The sequence below is a fragment of the Colletes latitarsis genome, chromosome 1 (genome assembly GCF_051014445.1).
Source record: "Colletes latitarsis isolate SP2378_abdomen chromosome 1, iyColLati1, whole genome shotgun sequence".
Classification (NCBI taxonomy): domain Eukaryota; kingdom Metazoa; phylum Arthropoda; class Insecta; order Hymenoptera; family Colletidae; genus Colletes; species Colletes latitarsis.
Window position 1 is genome coordinate 45769311 of NC_135134.1, and position 25246 is coordinate 45794556.

Genomic DNA, 25246 nt, shown 5'->3' on the forward strand with positions numbered 1-25246 from the left:
GAGAATATATTCCTTTTTTACATTTATAATACGGTTGGTTGCATCTCAACTTTCGTTTAAAAATTTTTTTGAGCTTCCAAACCTCATTTACTATTAAATATTTTCAATTTCAATTACGTGATAGTGCAGTTAAAAGCATCTTCAAAGGAAACACGATGCCAGGAAATAATTAAGAAAAGGCTTTTTGAAAATGAATGGATTCGGAAAGTGTTATATGCGATTCAAGTACAGACCCTATTCAATCGAAGTAGAAGGTACTGGAGTGCTTTAAGGCGATCAAAAGTTCTACCTTACGAAAGCTACGAATCAAGATCACAACTTCTTTGAAGACTAATCGATTAGTTTGAATCGATAGTCGTTCTCCTAATATAATCTTTTATTCTCTCTTCTTTCTTAAAGAATCTTAAAGTCCCAACTAGTTTTTGTAACAGTGTTCACGCCTTTGTAAAATTTTTAAATTTCGTACTGTTGGTTCTCAGGCCCACAAAGTTTAATAAATATTATCGTAGTTACGATGAAAATTTGCCTTTTAACTCAATTTCAATTTTAATTTTTATTGTTCGAAAATTCCCCTTATTCGAACAGTTTTATATCCGTTTTGTTAGAGGTAACGAAGGTTCCATTGCATTTTATTCGGTATTTTCGCGTGTCGTTTGAGAAACACTGTCCCAAATGATGTCCAATACTGTTACGGGTGAACGTTGCCTTGATATTCGACACGCCATGCATATAAATGCTCATTATAGATCGCGCCTTTATCTTTTTATCCATTAACGCGCCCTCTCTTTTTTTTCTGGATTGCGTTGGCCCAGGCTATTTTTCCCCGCGTGGAAACGGTTTCAGATGAATTGGATTAAAAGCAGCGATATAAATTCGCGCACAGGAAGACATTTGAGGAATACGCGGCACCATGCAAATTGCTAAATTTACGTGCTGGTGTTGTTACGTTAAATCACCGGCGCGCGGTACAACGGCGACTGCTAAACACATTATGCCGCGTAATGTTTATCATCAGCATAATAACCGTATTAACATTCACCCTTCTTCTATTTTTCCATCGACAATAAATTGCCACTGTACGAGAATATGCTACATAATAAGCGATTAATGATCGCGCTCGTAAATGCTCGAGATTTTTTAACAAATCTCCGTTTCGCGAAAAGAACTTTTGAGTATTTTAATTTTAAGAAGCAAAAAAATTCCATGGAAGCGCAGTCACAGCCTAGCGATTATCGGAGTATCGCGTAAACGACATTGCTCTGTCATGTTACTTTTTTTTTAAACGCGAAAGCAGGGGCGGCGATAATTAAATTTCGCCAACGTTGCGTGTTCCTTATCAGTAAAGTTCAAGGGTTCCATCTAGTTTGTAATTAATTTTTCTCTCGTAGCTTATTTTCTACGTTTTCGTTGACGCCGTTTTTAACAACTTTCGTACGTGTTCGTGCCATATTTCGCATATATTACGGGTCGTTGAAAGAGTTATAGTTCTAGATCGAAAGATACGAAAGGAGCGTAATAAATTATAATGCAAAGAAGCTCAGGAATTCAAAGACAAGTTCGTTCTATGTCGAAATGTTAAACAGTAAGTGCAGTAGATCTACTAGAAATCTACCGAAAAGTACTAAACATCATCATTGTGCAACGCTATGGAAATTTGTTAAAAATCCAAAACGAATTCGGGGAAAAAAATGGAAAGGTACAGAAATTTTTCGACGAAAAAAAAAAATTTCAAATCATTCTGAAAAAATTATTTTCGTATGCAGGGGTTAATTACAATCATTTTTTGTGAATAGACATATCTCCGAATTCCTAACCATTTTCGAGAAAAAAATTCATTACCGAAAATTGCATGTCTGACCATACCATTGATATGTTTCCCTGAATTTTCATGCGTATCTTTAAAACACCATAACTCCTGAACGGATTGGACGATTTTAATGTTTAAAAAAGCAAACTACGCGTATTTTAATGGAGAATATGTAGAAATTCTAACAATAATGAAAAAGTTGTTCTTTGACCCTGTAAAATGAGAAAAACCACATAAAACTGGTCCAATTTTCAAACAGCCAATACTCCTACAATAGTGAATATATTGCAATGAAACTTTTTTCTGAAGTGGAGCTCATGGGTACCTACAAAAAAGTATTAGACAACTTTTCTGTAGGGTATCAAACAAAATGATGAAAACTGGAAAACGAATTTTTAAGAAAAATCGACGGGGATAGATGCCTAAATTTTTCGACGAAAAAAAAATTTTCAAATCGTTCTAAAAAAATTATATTTAGTTGCAGGGGTCAATTACAATCATTTTTGGTTATTAGACATACCCTCGAAATCCTATCCACTTTCGAGAAAAAATTCGAGAAGGTGTGAAATTTTTCGACAAAATTAAAATATTTCAAATCGTTCTAAAAAAATTATTTCTAGCTAGGAGTGTCAATTATGATCATTTTTTGTCAATACACATACTCCCGAAATCCTACGCACTTTCGAGAAAAAAATTCGAGAAGGTGTGAAATTTTTCGAGAAAATTAAGAAATTTGAAATCGTTCTAAAAAAATTATTTCTAGCTAGGAGTGTCAATTACGATCATTTTTTGTCAATACACATACTCCCGAAATCCTACGCACTTTCGAGAAAAAAATTCGAGAAGGTGCAGAAATTTTTCGACGAAATTAAAAAATTTCAAATCATTCTGAAAAAATTATTTCCGATTGCAGGGGTCAATTACAATCATTTTTGATGAATATACATACGGAAGAAGTATGTTTTAAAGAAAGAGATACAACAAAATAGTTAACGTTTTCAGCGTTTCGAACTTCTTGATGTTTAATTTAACAATGACTCGACTGAATCTCGCTCTAACGAATTTCACGGCGATCCACATTTCATGTCGTCGTGTAACCTACTTCGAAGACGAACGACTCGACGTTAACGTAATTTAATTGTGAATGTACAGTTAACAATATCAGCGTCTTGCTCGAAGGATAAAATATATGCGCGATACAAATTAAAATATCATTACTTTCTTCGTTGAAATATACGAAGGTTTCAGAATCTAATGTATAAAATTAAATATGTTTCCGAACAAATGACTGATCGCGTCGTTAATAGAAAAGACGCAAGTTCGACGTGACTTCGACTCGCTACGATTGTATTTTAGATGATGTTGATTCCCCCATTAACCGTAACGTTATCCAGTGGCCGAGGATAAGAAATCCTTCGATAACTAATAGCTATCGTTCTACCATAACTCGACATCCTAGTCGCGCTAAATGTTCTGAAAGTTCATGAGCCTGGAAGCTTCAGGGAATGGTTGGCATAACCGATCGAGCGTCCCGGGTACCTAGAGCCGCTGATCTAGAAGTAAAGCTTGTTTATGTGACTAACCGAAGTCGGCTGACTATGCCAAGAACAGTCTGTATACACACATACAGTTCTCGGTAACGTCTACCGCTCAATCGGAGTTCTCCGAGCAACTAGTTCGAGGTTTTGTTACCCTGTGTAGCGAATCCTGGAACCCACCGTGTTATAACTACATTCTAAAAGTAACTAATGCAGCGCATTATTGCAGCTGTCGGCCCCTACAAATTTCGCTGATTATTTAGCAATTAAATATTTTCTAGCGCAAACACTACGATTTATTAATAAGTAAGGTGCCCGAGTTATTGGACATGCTCTGATTAACGGATACTCCGCGTAATAATTTTTACTATTAACTAAACAGGTTGCATTTCACGATAATATATGTAATTATTAATTCCATATGCGACATCGTTAGAGTCGATGACTATTTCATTTAACATTAAGGCCCAATTTCATTCCGCACGCGTATTCGTTACATTCCAGATAAAAATAAGGTCAGAATATTACAGGCCCTGTCATGATATTTAATTTTCTTTGCTAGAAGCGTAGAGAATCCTGCGTTTTATCGTAATGATCTAAATCTATAATTTCCACTTGCAGCAAACCGAGCCGCATTCCGGATTCTACGCACGAAACGCGAAACGGATTTCGACTATACAATCTACAACAATAACGCGATTCACTGGATTTAACGCGCTCATTGTTCGCTATTGAAGGCGCAAATACCACTTGTTCTGTGAGACGATAAGATTTTCATAGCAATAAATATTCCAGATTCTTTTCAAAACGCTGTGGTATTATTGTCCGTGCCGCGTATTTACATTTCGTAGCTGTAAAAAATTTTTCATATTCTATAGTATTCGTTATGTGTTCAAAGGAAAATTGTATCATAATAGAATCATTTATTATACACTGTAGCAAAGAAAGAAATCTTTCTGCGAACGAGTGCTCTATGGTAAACAGTATCTGTGATCGTAATGTTCGAAGTTTTTAATTTATTCACAGTCCAAGCAAGAAAGATGGAAACAGTTAACAGTTACGAAACTAGGATAATTTTTCTCGTGTTTTGAGTGAATATTCGTCCTTCGTTGGTCAGCGAATGCCTAACGCGTTAATACCAGATTGCATTACTCGAAATCTTTCAAATCGGAGCCACCGATAATCGGCCGAAAAAGACGTTCGACCAAGTAGAACGAGCGAGTTTGAGCAGTCGACGTAGAACGGATTAAACGTAAATTTCCAGCCGGTCGATCTTTCCACGGGTGAAAAGTTTCATTCGATCGACACAATAGTTCCATTATCCGACAGTTTCGTGACGCGTTTTCGCTGATTTAACCCATTTGCATTGGCAGGGTCCGCGTACAGACGCAAAATATCCCGTATGATGGTACGTGTGCACTGTCTCGTGCACGTTACCCAAAGTCCAGAGCAGAGATGCCAGATTCAGCACCCGGTGTCCTACTCACACATACCAGATCACGCGTACGTGAGCTCGTAGAGTTTCGGAAAGTCGACAAAGGCAAACTGACACATGCCCTCTTTCTCGATTATTCCGAAGCTGCCCGAAGTAATTTCGAATCGCCTCGTGGGAGTGGAGAGAGAAAGGCTCACGTTTGCCTTCTCGCTCTTAACAACTGAAATCCGACCTCCCGTCTACGGCATACGATACGGAATCTCGACTGCCCAGGTATTTTTACTTGCCTTTCCTAGAGTTCATTACTGAACTCTGCAAATTACTCCTGGTTTCTATGTTCCTCTGATGACCTCTGATGACCAGTGCTGACAAAAGTACAGGACTCCCGACAACTTCTGACACCATACAGCGACTGTTACTGACTGCTCCTGATCACTGCTTGCCTCTGCTGGACTCTGCTGACCATCGCTTATATTTCTGACAACCTATAACGATTACTACTGACTTCTGCTAACCTCTGTTGGTCTTTGCTGATCTCTGTCAGCGTGTGCTTGTCTCTGCTGAACTTTCCTGGCCTCTGCCGAACGCTACTGACCACTGCAGGTATTTCTGATAATGTATAACGATTAATACTTACTACTGCATGCCCCTACAAGTCTCTGCTTGCCTTTGCAGGTTTCTGCTTGTCTGTGCATGCCTTTGCTGGCCTCTGCTGAACACTGCTGACCACCCCTGATGCTTCTGACATCGTATAATAATTACTACATGCTACTGTTCGCCCCTGCTGATCTCTGCTTGCCACTGCATGCCTCTGCTCGTCTCTGCTGACCGCTGCTGACCACCTCTGATGCTTTTGACAACACACAACGCTTACTACTTGCTACTATTCGCCCCTGGTGATCTCTGCTTGCCACTGCTGGCCTCTGCTGACCACCGCTTATATTTCTGGCAACGTACAACGATTACTACGACTCCTGCCTTCCTCCGCTGGACTCTGCTGACCGCTACTGACCACTCCTGTTACTTCTGACAACGTATAACGATTATGACTGCCTACTGTTAGCCACTCCCAGCTTCTGCTGGCCCCTGCTGACCACTGCTTATATTTCTGGCAACGTACAACGATTACTACGACTCCTGCCTTCCTCTGTTAACCTCTGCCAGCGTCCCCTGGCCTAAGCTGGCCTCTGCTGACCGCTGCTGACCACTACTGACCACCGTTTATATTTCTGGCAACGTACAACGATTACTACTGGCTACTGCCATCCTCTGCTGACCTCTGCCAACATCTCCCGACGTCAACTGACCATCGCTGACCATCGCTGACCATCGCTGACCATCGCTGACCACTGCTGACCGTTGCTGACAACTTGTGACATGATGTAATATAATATAATATGTTTATATGTATTAAAGTGTTGTCTAATGTAAATCTATGGCAATAAATGATATAATTTCAAAGAATTCTATGTGTTTCCATCATTTTTACCCTTCTTTTCCTATCGAAATCATTCCCTTAGTTATAAGACACTCCGAATCTTTTAAAATTTTCTAAGTTCCCCGGAAAGATTTCAAATTTCCCGCCGCCAGGAATTACGTAATATTACGTAATATTACGTAACATTACATAATTTTTGCCGAAAAATTCCGGCCGCGAGAAATTTTGAAGAGCTATTACGTAATATTACGTAATATTACATAATGTTACGTAATATTACGTAATTTTCGCCGAAAAATTCCGGCCGGCAAAATTTTAAAGAGCTATTATGTAATATTACGTAATATTACATAATGTTACGTAATATTACGTAATTTTTGCCGAAAAATTCTGGCCGCGAGAAATTTTAAAGAGCTATTACGTAATGTTACGTAATGTTACGTAATATTATATAATATTACGTAATAGCTCTTTAAATTTTTGGCCGAAAAATTCAGGCCGGAATTTTTGCCGCTGCCTGAAACTTCTTGGAAATTTCAGGGATTCCGAGAAGTTTCAGGGACGCCGGTAAGTTTCAGGGATCCGCGAATTTTCAGGAATTCTTAGAAATGACTTTGGAGAAGGAAAGAGGGGTAAAAAATGATCAGAATACATAGAATTCTTTGAAATTATATCATTTAATGTCATAGATTTACATTATACAAAACTTTAATACATATAAACACATTATATTATATTACATCATGTCACAAGTTGTCAGCAACGGTCAGCAGTGGTCAGCGATGGTCAGCTGACGTTGGAAGATGTTGGTAGAGACCATCTTAGGTCGGGAGATGCTGGCAGAGGTCAGCAGAGGCTGGTAGTAGCCAGTAGTAATCGTTGTACGTTGCCAGAAATATAAGCGGTGGTCAGCAGTGGTCAGCAGCGGTCAGCAGAGGCAATGGAGGCCAGCAGAGGCATGCAGAGGCAAGTAGAGTCCAGCAGGGGCAAGCAGTAACAAGTAGTAATCGTTATACGTTGTCGAAAGCATCAGGGGTGGTCAGCTGTGGTCGGCAGAGGCTAGCAGTGGCAAGCAGTGGCAAGCAGAGTCCAGCAGGGGTAGGCAGTAGCAAGTTGTAATCGTTATACATTGTCAGAAGTATCAGGAGTGGTCAGTAGCGGTCAGCAGAGCCCAGCGGAGGCAGGCAGAAGTCAGTAGCAATCGTTATACGTTGTCAGAAATATAAGCGATGGTCAGCAGAGGCCAGCAGAGGCTGGGAGAGGCTAACAGTAGCCAGTTGTAATCGTTATACGTTGTCAGAAGTAACAGGAGTGGTCAGCAACGGTCAGCAGAGGCCAGCAGAGGCTGGCAGACGTCAGTAGTAATCGTTATACGTTGTTAGAAATTCCAGGAGTGGTCAGCAGCGGTCAGCAGAGGCTGGGAGAGACTAACAGTAGCCAGTCGTAATCGTTATACGTTGTCAGAAATTCCAGGAGTGGTCAGCAGCTGTCAGCAGAGGCAAGTGGAGACCTGTTGACGGGATGTCGGATATTAGTTGTTCAAGAACGAGAAGGGAAGTGTGAGCTTTTCTCTCTCGACTCCCACGAGACGGTCCGAACTTACTTCGGGCAACTTCGGAGAATCAAGAGAGAGGGCATGCGTCATTTTGCCTTTGTCGGGTTTCCGAAACTCCACGAGCTTACGTACGCGTGATCTGACATAGTGTGAGAGAGCACCTTCGGTGCCTTTCTGGCACCTCTGGTCCAGAGCTCATTAAATTTTATACGACTGCTCGAGATCTCGTAGTGAATTTTTGTTTCAATTTTTTTGCGACACAGTCGTAATTAGTGCGAGTTTTGATCGTCTAGGTACAGATTTCTTTCTAGGGTAGAAGATTATTTCTGGACATTGTTTCAAAAGTTTTTTTTATTTGTTATTATCCGACATCTTCGATTTAAAGAAGAAACATCGCAACTCCCAAAGTTTCTACGTTTTATTTATGAACTCAATGTTTTAAAATATGTGTGGTAACACCAACGACCCAAGACACCACACTGGTTACCGTGGTAACGTTAAATACGTTACTAATGAGTGCAAATTAGCGATTCAATGTCCCCCGGTAATGAAAACTCTTGACCTGTAAACCGCGGTATTGTCAACCAGAGATTCGTGCAACTTAACAGGCAGTGGTATGAAACTCGCTGGACCTGATAATGGGAAACTAGGACTCGTGAAACCCAAGAGATCGCTATCGAGGGTCATGATACTGACGAGTCCATTGTGCTAAGACTTAATAGCAATGTCCTAGTGCAATTCGAGCAGCATTTGACTCTGCGAACTCGATACTGGCGATCCTGGACTCGCGAAAACGTAATCGAAGCGAAATCAGATTTGAGGAACTATTAATATAGTGTGCTAACGCTTGGTCCTGGATCTTTTAATTCCTGGCGCGTCTTGTATGCTAACGATCTCAACTTCGAACGCTTGTATTTCGAATACTGCAAAGATACTCGAACGTTAATTTACTTTTTGCGAAGATTAATGGGAAAATACGATCAGGAAACGTAGATGATTTTCTATTGTCTCAGAGAATCAATTCATAGTGATCTTCGGGCATCTGGTATATCTTGCGACCTACGAGAAATCTCTCAGATTCAAGATCTGGATTCTCAGAGTCACGATCTACGGTACTCGACTCGTAAGTATCGTGTCCGGAGAGTGTGACGTTTTACTCATCGAATTCCACGAGTCAAGAGATGTCATTATCTAGTTCTACGAGGTCGGGGTCGTCAATACCGAGACTAACTAGACCGGTGACTCCCCCATCGCGTACCTCGTTATTATCTGGTCCCACGTTTCCGTGAACGTCGGTGTCATGTACCAAGGTTCCAAGTCACGTGTACTTCATCCTGCAGCTGCATACATTGTTTGCTATTTCAATATCGTCCGTAGTTTTAAGTAGATTAAATTAATACCAATTAAATTTAAAATGTAACAAAGAGACAAATAGCTTTCCATTCCATTATGACAAATTCAATTTCAAAGTAAAAACATTCTACAAATTTCTATTACGTTTTCGTTATAATTTCTACCTTTGTGGTTCTTAATAAATGCAATTCACAGAACAGTTTTCCTCGACGTAATTGCAGCAATTATATTACCACATTGCCAGAGAGAAAGAAATTAATATTTGGAAGCATAATAAAGTAAATGTATAATGTGAATTTTTAATTGTGCTTCAAAATGGTGGAACAGAATCTGAAATTTTTAACGGATTCACGAGCGGACTCCATCTTTCCAGATATCGATTTGTAGCAATTAAAAGCGAAGCGGGGATATCATCTCCGTGAATTTACGTAAATATACTTGTGTATTCTTCTCGAAGTTGTATCTGTTCTTTAGATATCGTGTGCTTTTCAAAGTAATGCTTACAATCGTGCACGGAAGTTTCCCAGGCTTCTGGAACGTTCGGTGATAATGGAAGAGAAAAGTATCGATGGAACGAAAGCCATTTTCGACTTGAATTCTCGACTGATCGGACCCACGATCGATTCGTAGTTATCGATGGAAATTAGAATAGCCATTATTCCCTCCGACCGGAGATACTTATTTCTTGGAACGGCAATATTTTCACTGCATAGACACGAAATGTCGATATATAATGGCGACACGTAGAGACATAAATATGTGGTAGAAAATCGAGTCTTCTATTTTATGGAAATAGGGCTCGTTTGTATGTTTTAAGCAGACGTCCACTATCGATTTCTGAACCGGTGTCCTGATATTGCGATTCCATTTTAATAAAATTCTCTGCCTAAGAGAGGATTCTTCTCGTTCACGTTTTATTTCAGAAGAATGCATTTAAACATATCTCTATAAACGAAAGAATATATTTCTTTATTACGATAAAAATAAGGGGTTAGAAATTGTTTATTTCGACTGCGTGAAGAACCGTTTCTACAAAAGAGGGAAAGCTTCTAAGGGAAAGAGGACCGTTCCGATTATTTATGAGAGTTTTATGACAAAGTGGAGCACTACACTCGAGACAAGGAACGAGAACGTAAACGAAAGAGCTGCAAACACCTGCTCAACGGTAAATAATGCTTTATCGGCGATAAGGGCTGTTTACCACGATTACCCGCGCGTCTACTTGTACACATTTGCTTGAGAACTGGTTAATCCACTGTGGCTCGATAATTAATTGTCGTATAGCTATGCCTGGAGCTCAATTAGAACTTGTACCTACACACCAAGTAAATTATAACTTTTGACACGCTGGCGTTACGTTCGTTCTACGTGTTGATAATTTGTTCGCGAATAATCGTTGTTGCGTAATTCAGCTGGTTTCGAGTAAGGAGACAGGTTTACACTTGACAATACTTGTAATTGCATTCTCTTTCGCTGTGTAATTTATAGAAATTAAAATTCTTCTTTTTACTTGCACGAAATTTGTATCAATCACAATTATAGGAAATTTAGTAAAAGAATCGTAATTCTTCCGTTTCGAGAGACTTGGAACATCTTCGCAATTAGTGAATAGTAGAATATTTTCGCGTCACGTTGCATCTTTCGTTGACAGCACCGTCTCATTAAATTTTCGGAATTTTCTGGCGAACGAGACGCGAGATTTGACGCGTGGATTGATCTCCGAATCCGAACGGATCGCGTTAAGCTTCGTGTCAAATGTTGGCCACGAAATTCGTCCTCGCAGATGGACCGAAAAAAATCAATCCGAACGCAGCGCGCTTCGAACAAAAAAAAAAAAAATGACCAAAGTAGATCTGAACCGGGTCCGGAGGATTGATGGATTTTACCCTGGCGGTGCCAACTCCAACGGAGAACGCGACAAAAGCTTCTCATTGAGTATTTGCGTTGACTGTCAGCGTAGCGACGCTTTTTTACCCGGTGTTTTTGCCGAAAAAAGTTGCGGCGCGAGGGGATATTCCGTTGTTCGGGAAGACAAAGGGACCATCACGGTTATGATTCATGTGAAATTGTTGAAGCGTTTCTCTGCGCGTGTGTATTTAACTCGCGCGGAGTGTTAGCCGCCACGTGAACATTAGGATTGTTCAACCGTCCCTTTGTTTCATTTGTCAAGTAATTTCGGACGTAATAAGGTTCACCGAGTCGAGAGCATTCTGTGAAAATGCAATTTCAAAATATTTAGGATTTTAAAAATCACCGAAACTCTAATTCGACCATTTCCTTCGGTCCACGCGCCAGAAATTATTCGATGGATTGAATTTAATATTAAATTAATTCGAAACGATCTTACCTCTAGTTCTGGTAGTGGAGAAATTATGTCAAGCTAAAGATGATTCAGATTGAATGAAATTCTACTATAAGGTTATCGTAAATATTTACGACTGCAATTTAAAACTAAATTCTCTGTCTAATCTCTGTATGGTACCTTCGCAGGCTGTACTTTAAGCAGTCCCACATATTCCTCTCGTCAAAATTTAATTAATGGTTTCAAATTAGTGACAATACGGACAGACGGGGCAAAGAAAACATTATACGAGCTCTGACAATTATTTCGGACAATTTAACGCGTAGTATGTACCAACTCGAATCGACCTACTTCTAGTTCTGTATGCCTTGTCCAAATTCCCTAGAAAAACATTCCGTACAATAACGCAATCCGTCGAACAACCAAATTTCTACAGAGAACACATCCCTACTCCCATTTAAGTGCGATAGACATCGTGCAAACACGAAACGTCCGGCCGGATCAATTCAGAGTCTTCTGTTTCTGTTCAAACAGCTCTCGGTCAGGTGATGCTCTACGTGGATGGTATGAATGGGGTGATGGAACACGGTCAGACAGTTCAGTGGTTATACACACTGATAGCCAGCCGGTTTCGTCTGGTGGTGAAGACCGCCCTGAAGCTGCTGCTGGTGTTCGTCGAATACGTAGAGACGAACAGTCTGCTGTTGGTCAGGGCGGTGAGGTCCGTGGACACGTCCAGGGGCATGATACCCTGGACCAACGTGATGAAGCTCCTGAAGGATTACGATGCCGCGGACACGGAGCTTCTAATTTATGCCACGACGTTGGTCAACAAGTGTCTGAATGGCATACCGGATCAGGACACTTACTACGACCAGGTGGACTGTTTGGAGGAGCAGGGGATCGAGGGCATCATTCAGAGGTACATGTCGAAGCAGGGCACCGACCTCGATCTGCTCAGACAGTTCCAGATCTACGAGGCCGTGCTTCACCACGAGGACGGGAACGACAGGGGATCTCCTATCCGTCAGCTCGACGATAACATCAGGTATCGATTTTCGGCGGTGTCGTTCTTTACGCGGATGAAAATCTTCGCGATGCGCTCGCCTACTCGCGCGGTTCGACGATTTACGGAATATTGTATCGCGTCGATGATACTCGGCGAAGGAATGCTTAAAGGGAAGGGAATTTTCGCGCTTCGAGTCTCCGCCATAATTGAGAGGACTCGAATACTTTTATTTAGGGAACGTTAGAGGAATATTTCAACTTTTGGAGAGATTGGAGGTTTTGGGGGGTAATTTTGATCAGTGTAAAGATTTTATAACGGAAGATGTGCAATTTCGAAAAGCGTTATTTAAAGCGTTATTTAATTTTGAATAATGAAACAAGAGTGATAGGTGCACAGTAATACGATGGAATTGTTCTTTGTTGTGGGAACAGATATGCCTGGCTTTGAAATCATTGTTATATATTGTTCAAATATACTTACATGGCTGTGTTATTTTAATAGACTGTCCAATAACGTGTATTGAAGGTATTAAAACTTTAGACGCGTGCAGTTCCGAAGTTACTGTATTTTATCCATAATTAAACCACTGTTACAAGCGGTAAACCTTCCTCGTTAAAATGGTTTTTGGATTATGTCGATCCGACTTTCCGTTTTTGAGATATCGTAATTTATGTAAAAGGTAATTTTTAAAATTCCACTCTCCGTCTGGGAAAAGCTTATTAACGCGCATTAAAAATCATAAAACTTTAGACGCGTGCAGTTCCGAAACTATTAGTGTTTTATTAATTATTGAGCCATCGTTAGCAGCGGTAAACCTTCCTCTTTAAAATGGTTTTTGGTTTTTGGCGATCCGACTTTCCGTTTTTGAGATATCGTAATTCATGTAAAAGGTAATTTTTTTAATTCGACTATCTCTGTCTCCGTCTAACGCGTCGCGTCGTACCTCTTTGTCTCGCACGCGAGTCACGTAGTGCGTACTACGATCACGTGCGGCCGACGACCTTGACAAGGCCGTAGTAAGTTCATTCACCCCGCGACGTCAACAAACGCTTCGAACCCTTCTATCTCCGAAACTAGCCACCGCATCGACTTGAAACTAAAATCGCAATATCTCCGGAACTAATAAAGCTATCGACTCTCACAAACGCTCATTTTAAAGGGCACTTCATCCCCTATCCAATGAACATATAATCTATTACTATTTATGCTGTCTTCTATATTTATTTTGTCATTTATTTCGACACTTTACAAGATGTCCATCTTAACGGTTGATTTTTGAGGCATTTACACCAATCTGACAAGAAAATATGTGAAATAAAAATTAACGAGTACTTTGAGGAGAACAAAGTGCAATAATAAAAATTTCGAAAAATTGCAACTGGAAAGTCTATAGTCGGTACACACAATAATTTTATGTACGATCGAGTTATGAAATAATTAAAATAACATTACTGTCTACATATGCACTTACAGTGTCCGCAGATATTTCAATTTGTACGATCAAGGTTAAAATGCTACTTCAGCAATAGTTTTCTTAATTTTTAACATTCTGCGTTCCACCTGCCGAGTATCCACGCATGGTGCAATATTCTCGAACCACCAAAACATGATCGTATCCAATCCGGGTCGTAGAATTGTAAAGCGAACTTATCGTGAATCCAGTGGACAGAACTGCTAGATCCACTACGAAAAGCCTGTAATCACTTCCGCAAACAGTTCACCGGGAACGCTTGCCCTTGTGCCGCAGGAAGACGCTGCGGAACCGGAAGTCCCTGGTGGATTCGCATGAGCGACGAAAATCCCGCAGACACTCGACGGGCACGTCCCCGTTGTCGATGTCCTTGAATGCCCGCCTAAGTCCGCGGCTAAATCACTCGTTGGGTCTAAACTCCCTGAACAACACGCTTAATTCGAGTTTGCCGGACGACGACGACGAGTCCAGCAGTTCCCAAAGCTCGCAAGGTCATCTGGGCGAGGTTCAACTGAACGGCAGCTACAAGGAGAACAAAGGTAAAAAAAAAAGAACGCCTGGCTGTCGATTCTTCTTCCTCGTTCCCGCGATAAAGAAATTTCGCTTTCGGTTTTTATTCGCTCGCGTACGCGCTCGCTGGCGCGTGTCTGTCGCCGATGCAATCGCCACAAATCTGCTCGTTAACGATTCGACCGCGCGGTGAATACGAACTTGGACGCCCACGAGCGACGATTTCCGCGTTAACGGATCGTCCCTCTCTCGGGAGCGAGACCTTGCGGTTTTCAGTCCCCCGGTGCGTTTCGTTGCGGACGCAGCGCGCGAAAAGCGCAGTTTCGCTAAGAGGGGACCGCGCTCGAGGACGTAACGTCGCGGAAAACGCAACGATTTCGGACGAGCACAGTGGGTGTAACAGATAAATGTGCTTACTTAAAAGAAACACGAGCAAACTGATCTGACGATGGTTCGTGCTTGCGTTCGAATACAAGCTTCCTGCTGCGTGAGTTGATTGAAATTTTTTATCGCACCGCGTTTCAGAGTCTTCGATTCTGCGTGACAAACCGTATTCGAAAGTTTAACTAGTAGTCCAGAATGAAGAGTACTTTTCTGAGACGTAATTTTATTGTGAAACTATCGTTACCGTTAGTGTTGGTTAATTATTTAAAATTAGTCCTCTGCTGTCTATCCATGTTTGAAGTTGGTACCAATAGAATCGACATGGATCGTCTGCGACGATTTTAAATTGTAAACACGACCATCTATTTCCCAACGGTGTCAGTATTTTATTGACACGTATGACCAGCATTTTGAAACGGTGTAGAAATAGCAAGAGATTAATGGTAGCTGCATCTATCACTTTCGAGGATGTCAAGTAGTAAATACACCGCGCATAAACACAATTACACGAATATCGTCGACTTGTGATCCTCACATTTTTCATAGCTTTTTTTCAAGCGTTTATTCGACTATGTTTATAGAATCTTTTATTTGTATTTCTACTCGTGCATCCTACTGGCATTAATTTCGGTCAGTTTTACGTCGAAGGAACGGACGACGAAGTAATTGATCCGGCGTAGCTTTTTTTTTATCGCGAAGAAACGACACGCGAATTTATTGGAACTGTCGTTGGCGCGTCGATCCGTACGTCAAGAGCCATAAATCAAACGGAAAGGCTCGAACCTGCGCGAATCCGTTGGGAACGTAAACGACCGTACGGTATAAGCGGCTCGTTCGGTAAATAGTAAATTATAGGTTGATGCAGAAAATGATCGGGGGCGTGTGTAACAGCGGCGAACAGTTGAGAAACGCAGTGATTTATTGGGGCTTTCAGTGGACGTTGGCGTGACACCGGCGTTAAGACGTCGAAGGGAACGAGCGGAGAGACAGAGAAGCTTCATCAGGGAGCAACAAGAGGCCACGGCGAATATGCGAGCATCCGTGGGCCATTCGGACGATCAGGAAAGTTAGTAATCGATGTTTAATTTTCGCTATTTACGGTGAACACGGAAATAATAGAAATTTCACTCTCAACGACGATTAATCGATAGAAAGAATTTAACTGGGTACCTTAGACCTCTGTCATTTTTATTTTCAAAATATTATAATATGATTAGAACGGTAATTAGTAGAACCTTGCGTAATGTAATTTTCTGAAAATACGAATTCATTGTTTTCTTAAATCTAAACTATCTATTCACACGGTACTGTGAAAATTTCAAAAATTTGGAGAACGCCTTTTAATCGGGCATTTGAAATTTCTCTAATCGGTTGATAAATGAGAGTAGATCGAATGGACGGATACTTTGTCTCCGATTTGTTCAAATTTCAAGTAGTTGAATTGGGCTCGTACGTGACGAGCGATTGTCCGCGGGATTTAAATGTACGAATTGGCGTTGCGAAGGTCCTTTCCCGACGAACGGCGTGCGGTACACGAACGGCACGTCGTACGAAAGAAACGCGGACTCGCCCTCGAATAAGCTGTCCAGGACGAACAGCAGGAAGGACTTGACGCCCCTGATGAACGCAGCGAACAAACTTGACTCCGAGGAGAAGAAGCCGTGGTACGGCAAGAGCCCGGACGAGGGTGTCGAGTGCGACGAGGGCAATCACACCGACGAGGATGAGGATCGTCGAGTGGTTTTACAGCTGAAGAGGGAAGGAACCGTCAAGGATCTCACACAAAAGCTGGTGGCTCAAAATCTTATACCGAGCAGCCCGGTCGAGGAGAAGGTCTCCAGGTAATTCAGTCGTGCGACGCGTGAACGAGATTCGAGCCTGTTAAGGGGGCCGAGATTGCGAGACACTGGTGTCCATTGTTGTTGAGCAATTAAATACGATTCCAGGGTTCGATATGTAAATCGTGACGGGAAATCGGTCGTCGATGCGGGCACGGTCGGCTCGGTGAAAGAATCGATTTTGTTACTCGATGAGATTCTGCCAACGAGTCCATTTCCTATCTTGCGCCGAGCACGTGATATTATCCCAGGCCGTTCGCTTATGAATTTTCTGGCAGATTCTATCAAATTTTAATTAAATTTTCGTGGTTCAATCTCGTAAATGGATATTGTATTTATGCAGCTATTACTAGCCAGCGATTTTTTCGAAGGTTATTCTAATTGGAAAAAGGTTTTACAGTTTTGTGTTACCATATAGGATAGGATAGGGTCTATCAATTTCGCGTATTTACGTTATTTTTCAGGGAATATCTCATACTTTTTTGCAAATTCATTCGTATACTATCTATAATAATAAGTAATATAATACGTCTATATTGATAGACTTGCAAGGTCGTATACAGGGTGTTCGACCACCTCTGGGGAAAAATATAATGGGGTATTCTAGAAACCAAAATAAGACGAAAATCAAGAATATCAATTTGTTGATTGAGGCTTCGTTAAAAAGTTATTAACGTTTAAAGCCCCATACCGACCCGAAAATTATTCGGCGAAATTAAAAAATTTCAAATCATTCTGAAAAAATTGTTTTTAGTTGCAGGGGTTAATTATAATCATTTTTCGTGAATAGACATACCCTCGAAATGCTACGCACTTTTGAGAAAAAAATTCCTTACCGAAAATATATTGTCTGACCATAAATGAATGATTCCCCTTTCGTGCGTTTGTTTAAAAGATTGTAACTCTGGAATGGATTGGAGAATTTCAATGTTTCAAAATGCAAACGACGCGTATTTTGATGAAGAATAAGTAGAAATTCTAACAATGTTGGAAATATTCTTCCTTGACACCATAAAATGAAAAAAACCCCCTAAAACTGGTCCAATTTTCAAACGGTGGCTAAACACTCTGTATGTACGCCCTTCGTAATCAAAGGGTCAAGAGTCTCGAATGGACGCTCGAACGTGTCTACAGCCCTCGACTTCCGCGTTTACAGGATAGGTGACATGAGCGGTCTGATCTCCAAAGCGAAGGAGGGTCTCGCGAAATCAAAATCGAAGGCGGACGTTTTGAAGTCGCCCACCGGCGACAACCTGCCCAAGCTGCAGGAGACGAAGAAATCGGAAAACGAGCTACACTGGGAGGAGTTGATTAAGAAACTGAAGAGACCGCTGGCCCTCTGCGACCTCGACTTCACCGATCTGAATTCCGACGACGAGGTCGACGTTCTCGGTCCCGTGAACGTGACCAACGGGGTTCCACCGCCCCCGCCACCCATGGTGCCACCTCCTGGTGGTGTTCGTGCCCCACCACCGCCGCCCCTGGGGGCGAGGCTGCCACCGCCGCTTCCTCAGGCCCCTCCGCCCCTGTTCGGCATGAATTTCAAGTCCCCGAGATCGCCAACCTCCACCGACGCCAGCAACACGCCAAAGAGTCCGCCACCGACGTTCACGAAGAAAAGCAAGAAGACGGTGAAGCTGTTCTGGAAGGAGGTCAGGGACGATCCCATCATACTGTCGAGGCTCGATAAAAACAAGATGATATGGGACGAGCTATCGCCGGTACCTGTTGACACGCAAAAGCTCGAGCATCTGTTCGAGAGCCGCGCCAAGGATCTCATCACCAAGGTGAGCAGTCCTTGTTCTGTCCTCTGGGTGCATCCTCTTGGTCAGAGGTTTGGTTATTCATTAATATTCGCGCGACGATGAAATCCGTGACTCTGTACGATTCGTCGGTGGATGTCTCGCGACTTATCGAGCCAAAAGTAACACTCTGTCTACGTCACGTCGGTTCCTCTTTCTCTTTACTATTAGAAACTTATCATTTTTATAAACTCGAATACGAGGCTTTCACTTTTATCGGGGGAATCCTGTGCTTTATATTTTAAATACGACCTCGCTGGATTTCGTTAATTTACAAGTGATCTTATTTAGTACATTTTAAAAGACGAAAGAATTGAAAACGTAAATATTTCTACTCGATTTAAAATCCGTAACAGTTATCATTCCCGTTGGGAATTGTTTAAATAAAACTCCACCGTGCCGTTTTGATTTCGCGGGGGGTGGCAAAAGCTGGCCACTTGATCCCTCGTCGCGGCAAAATGATTCAAAGGGAACGTTAAATCCGTTGACTATTCACGATCGAACCCGTGGCTCCAGGGCCGCTCTATCGCCGAATTCTAAATCCCTTTCTGGTAACAAAAAATAATTGCTTTTCGAGAGCCTCGATCCCCCCCGTAACTTTCGCGTTCGTAACCAAGGGAACAATCCACGCGACATGGCCGAGTTTCCGGTTTCCCGTCGCGTCGATGCAAAACCACTTATCCCTCTGGCTCTCGCGGTTTCTCAAAATCCATTGCCCCGACAGGGAATTTAATTACCCCAAGGGAATTTCGAGCAAAAGGTCAACGCTGCACAGCTGCCCCCATGAATCTTAGGCGTTTCTTTGTTTCTTCTCTCTTTGGTGGACCACAACAAACGACGACGTCAGTCATCTCTTGATTCGTTAAACTCGCTCCAAAGAGCGAATGCTCTGCCTTACGTCTGCTTTTCATCGAGCTGAAATTCCGCTGGTCGCGGGTACCCACAATCCAGAATACGCAAAGCTGGTTGAGGAGGTTGTCGTGCGCTTAAAGGGGATGAAACCTTCGAACCTGGAGGTCAAGGAAATCGTTATCTTCCCCTAGTGTTCTCACAGAGTCCTCTTCTTGCGACGAAGCCCAAAGGATGACCGTTGGCTGTGGCAGGAATGATTTATTTCGACTCGTTCTGTATCTTCTATTGTTTGGGGAATTATTCTCGTGGACAAAATTAATTAATCGTAGCGCGAGGCGATTAAAACTTTCGTCGCGAAGCTCCCAAAGCCGTGTAACTGAACTTCTTTGTAAATAAAGATGGATCGTTTTTGTAACGAAGCTTTGCAATTCGATCGTTTGATTGCATTCTGTGGTAGAAAATTTGTTTACACTGTACTCCCAATAGTCCAATATCTTTTTAATATTTTAGTATACATTATAATACTTGGATCGTGACATACCAGTTGCGTTAAATTCATCATCAGTAATAGACTCTAATCTTTTGAGGTCATCTATCTGATATAGGTCATATTCTGAGTTACATCTATCTTCTCTCGATACTGTGATTGAATGCTGATCGTTATTTCATCAACATCCGTGGCATATTAGGATTAAAACAAAATTAGGACGATTCGTATTTATATCACATTGTTATTTTACTTTTCAACGGAAGATTCCATATTCACAAGAAAAGAGAAATATGTCAAAAATTAATTTGTAAATTATAAATATGGGTAAAATATATTTCTGTACGTTACTTTTTTCACGTATATTAAGTGCTGTAAATTGGATTTTCGCTGCTGAAATGAGGAAATAGTTGAACTGCGAAATATCTAGGACCTCAAAGGGTTAATGCATTATATTCTGTCTGAAAATTGTTTCAATTTCCGGAATCTTTTGAAGATACAAAAAAAAACTAAATAAAAAGTATGACATACGATGTTTCGTTTATTCGATAAACCATTGAAAAGTTCGCCAGATACTTTCTTGCAATTTTATTAATATTAAAACATCGATGGAAAGTTTCGCGGACGGAGTTTCCGAACGGTCGAGCCAGAAAACATTTTCTATTCTCGCCACAATAATTTGTGCTACCCTTTTGTTCGAGCTCGTGAGAAATTCGTTCAATGGTAATCCACCCCTCTAATTAGCAAACATTTGCCGAAATTCTCGCCGGACCCGTTATCCAATTGCTGGGGAATGTTTTTTCCGTTCGCGCGCCAGTAATTATTGTCTCGTTAGCCCGATGTCGAGGATTCGGTTGGCCAGGGGGGGGAGGTTCCTCTCGAGATATTTTTAAATAAAGGATACCAGCCGCGGAGTGGAGCATTAAACACACTGCAGGAGAACTCTGGCCGAAATGGAGTGCTGGAAATTGCATTAAATACGAGCCTCCGCCTCCCGTTTCCTTTTCCCTGCACTCTTTCGAACGTGTTTCGACGATAACGGAAGGAATTAAAGGCTCGACGGACCTCGACTTCCTTTTTTCTTCGCGCGCTTAAATCACAGGGCAGTGGACAGCGTTCGAACTGGCGTCGAGACGCTTCAACGCGTTCGCTGTCCAACTGTAAAAAGGGGTGGCTCTTGCGCGTCTTAAACTATTTTCTAATACAATATACCACATAATTCGTCGGGGGTTTGAAATTAAAAAATAAAATGCACGTTATCGAAATTTCACCCTGCTCAGCGACCCCCACTTGACACATATTCGTAATAGGATTAGATCAGAGTTGTTACAGAAGGCCAGGGATATTCATTGCTACCATTTACAGTCGCATAAACATAAGAGCCGTCACTCGAACACGACTCGAGGCTTCGTTCCAACTCCCCCGATGCCTTTGACGCGGATTACACGTTTAATCCGTCCTGTTCGCGAGGGGGTTGCGCGCCCCTTAAACCGCTTTGCCCTTAAACGGCTTTATTTTCGATTGCGTATACAATAACAGAACGCCCCGGGATCGCTTTGCGGGGCTGAGGAATCTCGATTCTAAGAACCTTTCCCGTTCGAGGGGCAAAGAGAAACGTTTACCAAAGCTTAAGAGGATAAAAATCCCTCGCGTCGCTCTGGCCCCCGATGGCCGTCGATCCCCGACCCTTATTCGCGCGTTTGATTTTACGGCTTCCCGCGGAACTTCCTGTTAAGTTTATTAAAATATTCGCCACGTTTAATATTCGCTCGAATCGCGCGATTGTTTGCGCATTGTCAAAGGGGACGACGAAGTTTCTTGGGGGTTGGAGTTCTTTAAATCGCGAAAAGCCCCGCAGCTGCTGGGGCTTCCGTTCTTCTTTCTTCGCGTCGCGAAGAAAACAGAAAATATTACGCCGTTGGTCAGCTACGAATGTCAACGAGCTCAAAGGATTTAAGTTTCCTCCGTTATTCCGCTACCTTTTCCTTCCCGTTGTTCTTTCGATTCTCTTTCGCGTTGTTTTATAGGGCTCGGGTATAAGGAAGAGACTTTTTGTCTCTTGCACAGTCGGCGAGGCTCTCGAGCGATTTTACTCGTTAAACGTGGAATGTCTTAATTGAAAACACTTCCCGTAGATATCGTTAAAAAGTTTGGATAATGGAATTTGCTTCTCTTTTGATAGTCCTTGAAGCAAAAGAAACTGTTGGTCTTGAAAACAATTTGTTGGCGAGGGCACCCTTAAATCTAAAACGATACGTTTTAGCATAATTATATTTTCATCGAAGAAAATATACTGTCATTTTACTCGAATATAATCACATTTTTATTCCTTCTCACTGAAGCCTTAAAGGAATTTTTTCTTAATTAGTCTTATCAGACAAGATCGAAATTAAAAAAGAAGCGTGTGATATGAAACTTGACCATCGCAAGAACAAGTAACAGCGTTCTGCGTAAAAAATCTTCCAATGTCTGGAATAAAAAATTGCCCAGAGTAAATGTATCGCTGGAGACGTTGGTGATATTTATCTCCTTTATTAAAATCTCGCGACACGAAAAAGAGCTCGTTAGAAAACAAGCTTGAAATTGAATGAGCCGGCCATTAAAATTACGCGAGCCGCGTACTCGGCAATTTCTTAAATTCGCGAATTTTCCTAACGAGATGTCGTTTTCCCCGGGCTTTGCATTATCGAATTCCATTGAATAAATTTCGCTCGTGGAACGGAAACGGGCATACGTATTTCCTATTTCGTCTCACGCAATTCTGTCTCGCGCTAGCGTTGAATCGCAGACGTATCGAGTAAATTTTCCGGCAAATAGAAATTCGCAGGAAAAGCGTGCTCGTAAGGCCAGCAATATCCCGTGGCATATAGAAATAGCATTTCCACGCGTGTTCGCGCACATCCTCTATGTGTTTCAATTAATCTTTCCCCGCAGAAAATTTCCACCGTAGGTACTTCTATTTTAGCAAATAGTCGCGATGGAATTTTCGAATTGAAAATAAGAAATAAAATCACGGTAACGCCACGCAAGAGTCGCGAAATAATATCGCCGGATACGCGTGGAATATTTCTCACCTGGACTACGTACGATTTAATAGGCCGAGAAATCCGACGGTTGGTTTCTTCTCGCGTAGCGAACGATAGCGTTGATGGTCCGAATAGAATCACGTTTTTCCACGCGGCGGAGTGGCTCACATCTCACGCACATTAATTTCTCCGTGGCGGGGATATCGGATAATGCCACGTCGTCTCCGGGTAACACGCGTTTTCCCTCGGTTGGTGAAAACCGGTGGAAATTCTTCGACGATCGTCGCCGACCGCGTTCAGAGATTCCACGCGAACGGTCGGCCTGTCGCTAATTACTACCCGTAATTACATGCCAGTTTTATCGGCTTTGCCCGTTCTTGCTCCGCGTTTTAAATCGTCACGAGCCGATGGACACGCCGACGCAACGCGAGAGGTCAAAAAGTCCTTGTAAACGAGATAAACGTGGCGCTACGCGACTCAATTTTGTTGCCTCGTCGAACGAAAATCCTTCGTTGTTACTCGGGTTTTAACTTCAAATTTCGTGCAAATAATAATAACCGAAACAGAGTTCAAAGTAAATAGAGTTAATTAAGAATTAAACCATATTTTCCATTTAAAGAAATTTACAGAAAGAAAATTCTGTTCTTTACTGGTTTAAAATATATTTTTAGACATAATACGAAGAATTAAAAACTGTGGAAAATAAATTCAACATTCGTAGCACGGAGTAGCTATTTTCAAAGCGGTGGATGTTCCTCGACGCGGTGGTTAAGAATCACTGTCCCAACTTATGACACTGGTATTGTCTTTTCTCTCGAGTCGCGTTTTTTTCTTTACTGTGCTCCGTGTCTCGGCTTCTGCCTCTTCCGCCTCGTCTTCGGCGCGATGCTTTTTGCCTGCTCGTCCTTTGAACTTTTACATTTACACCGGAGTCCGATAATAATTAATGCCTGGCAAAGAGTCCGACAAGACTTTCGCGAGAAAAAGGGAGAAAGAAGGGCGAAGGAAAAAAGAGACGGCGTGAATCGGGAAAATTACGGAACACCGAGTGCTTTGGAGTGAAATTGGAGCAAGCGAACGAGGCGGGACAGAAAGAGGAAAGAAATCACTGGGACGTTGTTGGCCATTTTTTTTTTTTTTCTATTTTCGTTGATCCCTCTGTAAATTTAACGAGACTCGATGTACTTGGATTTTGTTGCGTAAATATCGGTTACAGCAAATATTGACCGCCTTCGAGCGATTTAATTAGTCGTAGAACGAAGATATTGGAAAACATAGGAGATTCTGTTTCTTTGGGGCTACGGATCTTCCTCAAGCCACGACTTATCGTTACCCGATAATCTTTAAGACGATTGATATTCCCAGTTTCATGTTTATGAAAGAGTAAACGTCGATTTGCGGATAAAGGAGAAAATGCATTTACATTCGGGAGCGTTACGAACGCCAATCGAAATTGCTTTGGGTAAATAGAATTCATATGAACCACGGATCTGACTAATGAGAGATTTTTCCTGTTCGTCGACGAGGAAGATACTGTTACATTATTTATGAAGTCGGTATAAAAATACTGTGACGGCACGAAGTCCTCATTAAAGCTTCAGAGAAGAGATGATATTCTCTTTTTTTTTTTTTAATCACATTATTATCTTGAATTTCTATAAAAAATGACCTACTAATCGGGAATGAAAAGATCCGGTGGAATCCTTATTAAAATTTTGTGGGAGGACGGTACGAGGGTGTTTTTTAATTTCGTTCGTATCGCGAAGCTTCGAGGTTGGCGTATGCTGCAAGTTCGAAAGAAAATTCTCGTCGGAGAACTACGAATTCGGAATTGCTAGGAAAAACTGTTTAAAGTGGGAGTTTGGAGTCTCGTGTTACCCTTTATCTTCGTATTATATTATTTTAACCGCGCGTTTCCTACAGAGATTTCACCGGAGATCATACACACGAACGATTACAATCTTGGTATAATAGGCTCCGTTAGTCTAACGAAGTAACTTTAACAATAACACTGCGTAAATTAATACGATCCGTAACTGTAACGATATCCCGTGATAACGATCGCGAATAATAATACGGCGAATAGTGGATGGGTGGTGGTGATGGTGGTTTAATGCAATACGACTAATTTTTTCTTGTATTATTTGCAATATTCTTGGTGCTCGCACGAAAAATGAACGAAATGGCATGCTGGAATTTTACAGGAGGTGAGTCCTAATTTCTTAACTTCATTTAACGACGTATTTCTCTAATCCCGAATCAGCTTGCACTCGTTTTAAACGTTTTTCTGTCGTTTGTTGCGCTTGCTATTAATACGCAAAGAATCGAAGCTATTTTATTCGACCTAATAATTAAAACGAACCTGCTTGCACGGAACGCATCTATTAATATTTTCGTAACAACCTACACCACTAATACTTTCACGTTTCCAACAAGTAC

General features: G+C 41.7%; 1 protein-coding gene and 1 long non-coding RNA gene across 5 annotated transcripts in view; one reads left to right on the forward strand and one right to left on the reverse strand.

Moving 5' to 3' along the window:
* The window catches only part of LOC143344744 (uncharacterized), a 462587-nt gene that overhangs the window by 413743 nt on the left and 23598 nt on the right, over positions 1–25246 (reverse strand). The gene's annotated exons all lie outside the window — the stretch shown is intronic.
* Positions 1–25246, forward strand: part of Fhos (Formin homology 2 domain containing) — a 272839-nt gene that overhangs the window by 212498 nt on the left and 35095 nt on the right. For all 4 annotated transcript variants that reach the window (XM_076770966.1, XM_076770992.1, XM_076770985.1 and 1 more), the window contains 5 exons: positions 11963–12476; positions 14185–14447; positions 15737–15868; positions 16307–16643; positions 17797–18427. In XM_076770966.1, coding sequence (XP_076627081.1) covers positions 11963–12476; positions 14185–14447; positions 15737–15868; positions 16307–16643; positions 17797–18427 — 1877 coding nt within the window. The remainder of the gene's footprint in view (positions 1–11962; positions 12477–14184; positions 14448–15736; positions 15869–16306; positions 16644–17796; positions 18428–25246) is intronic.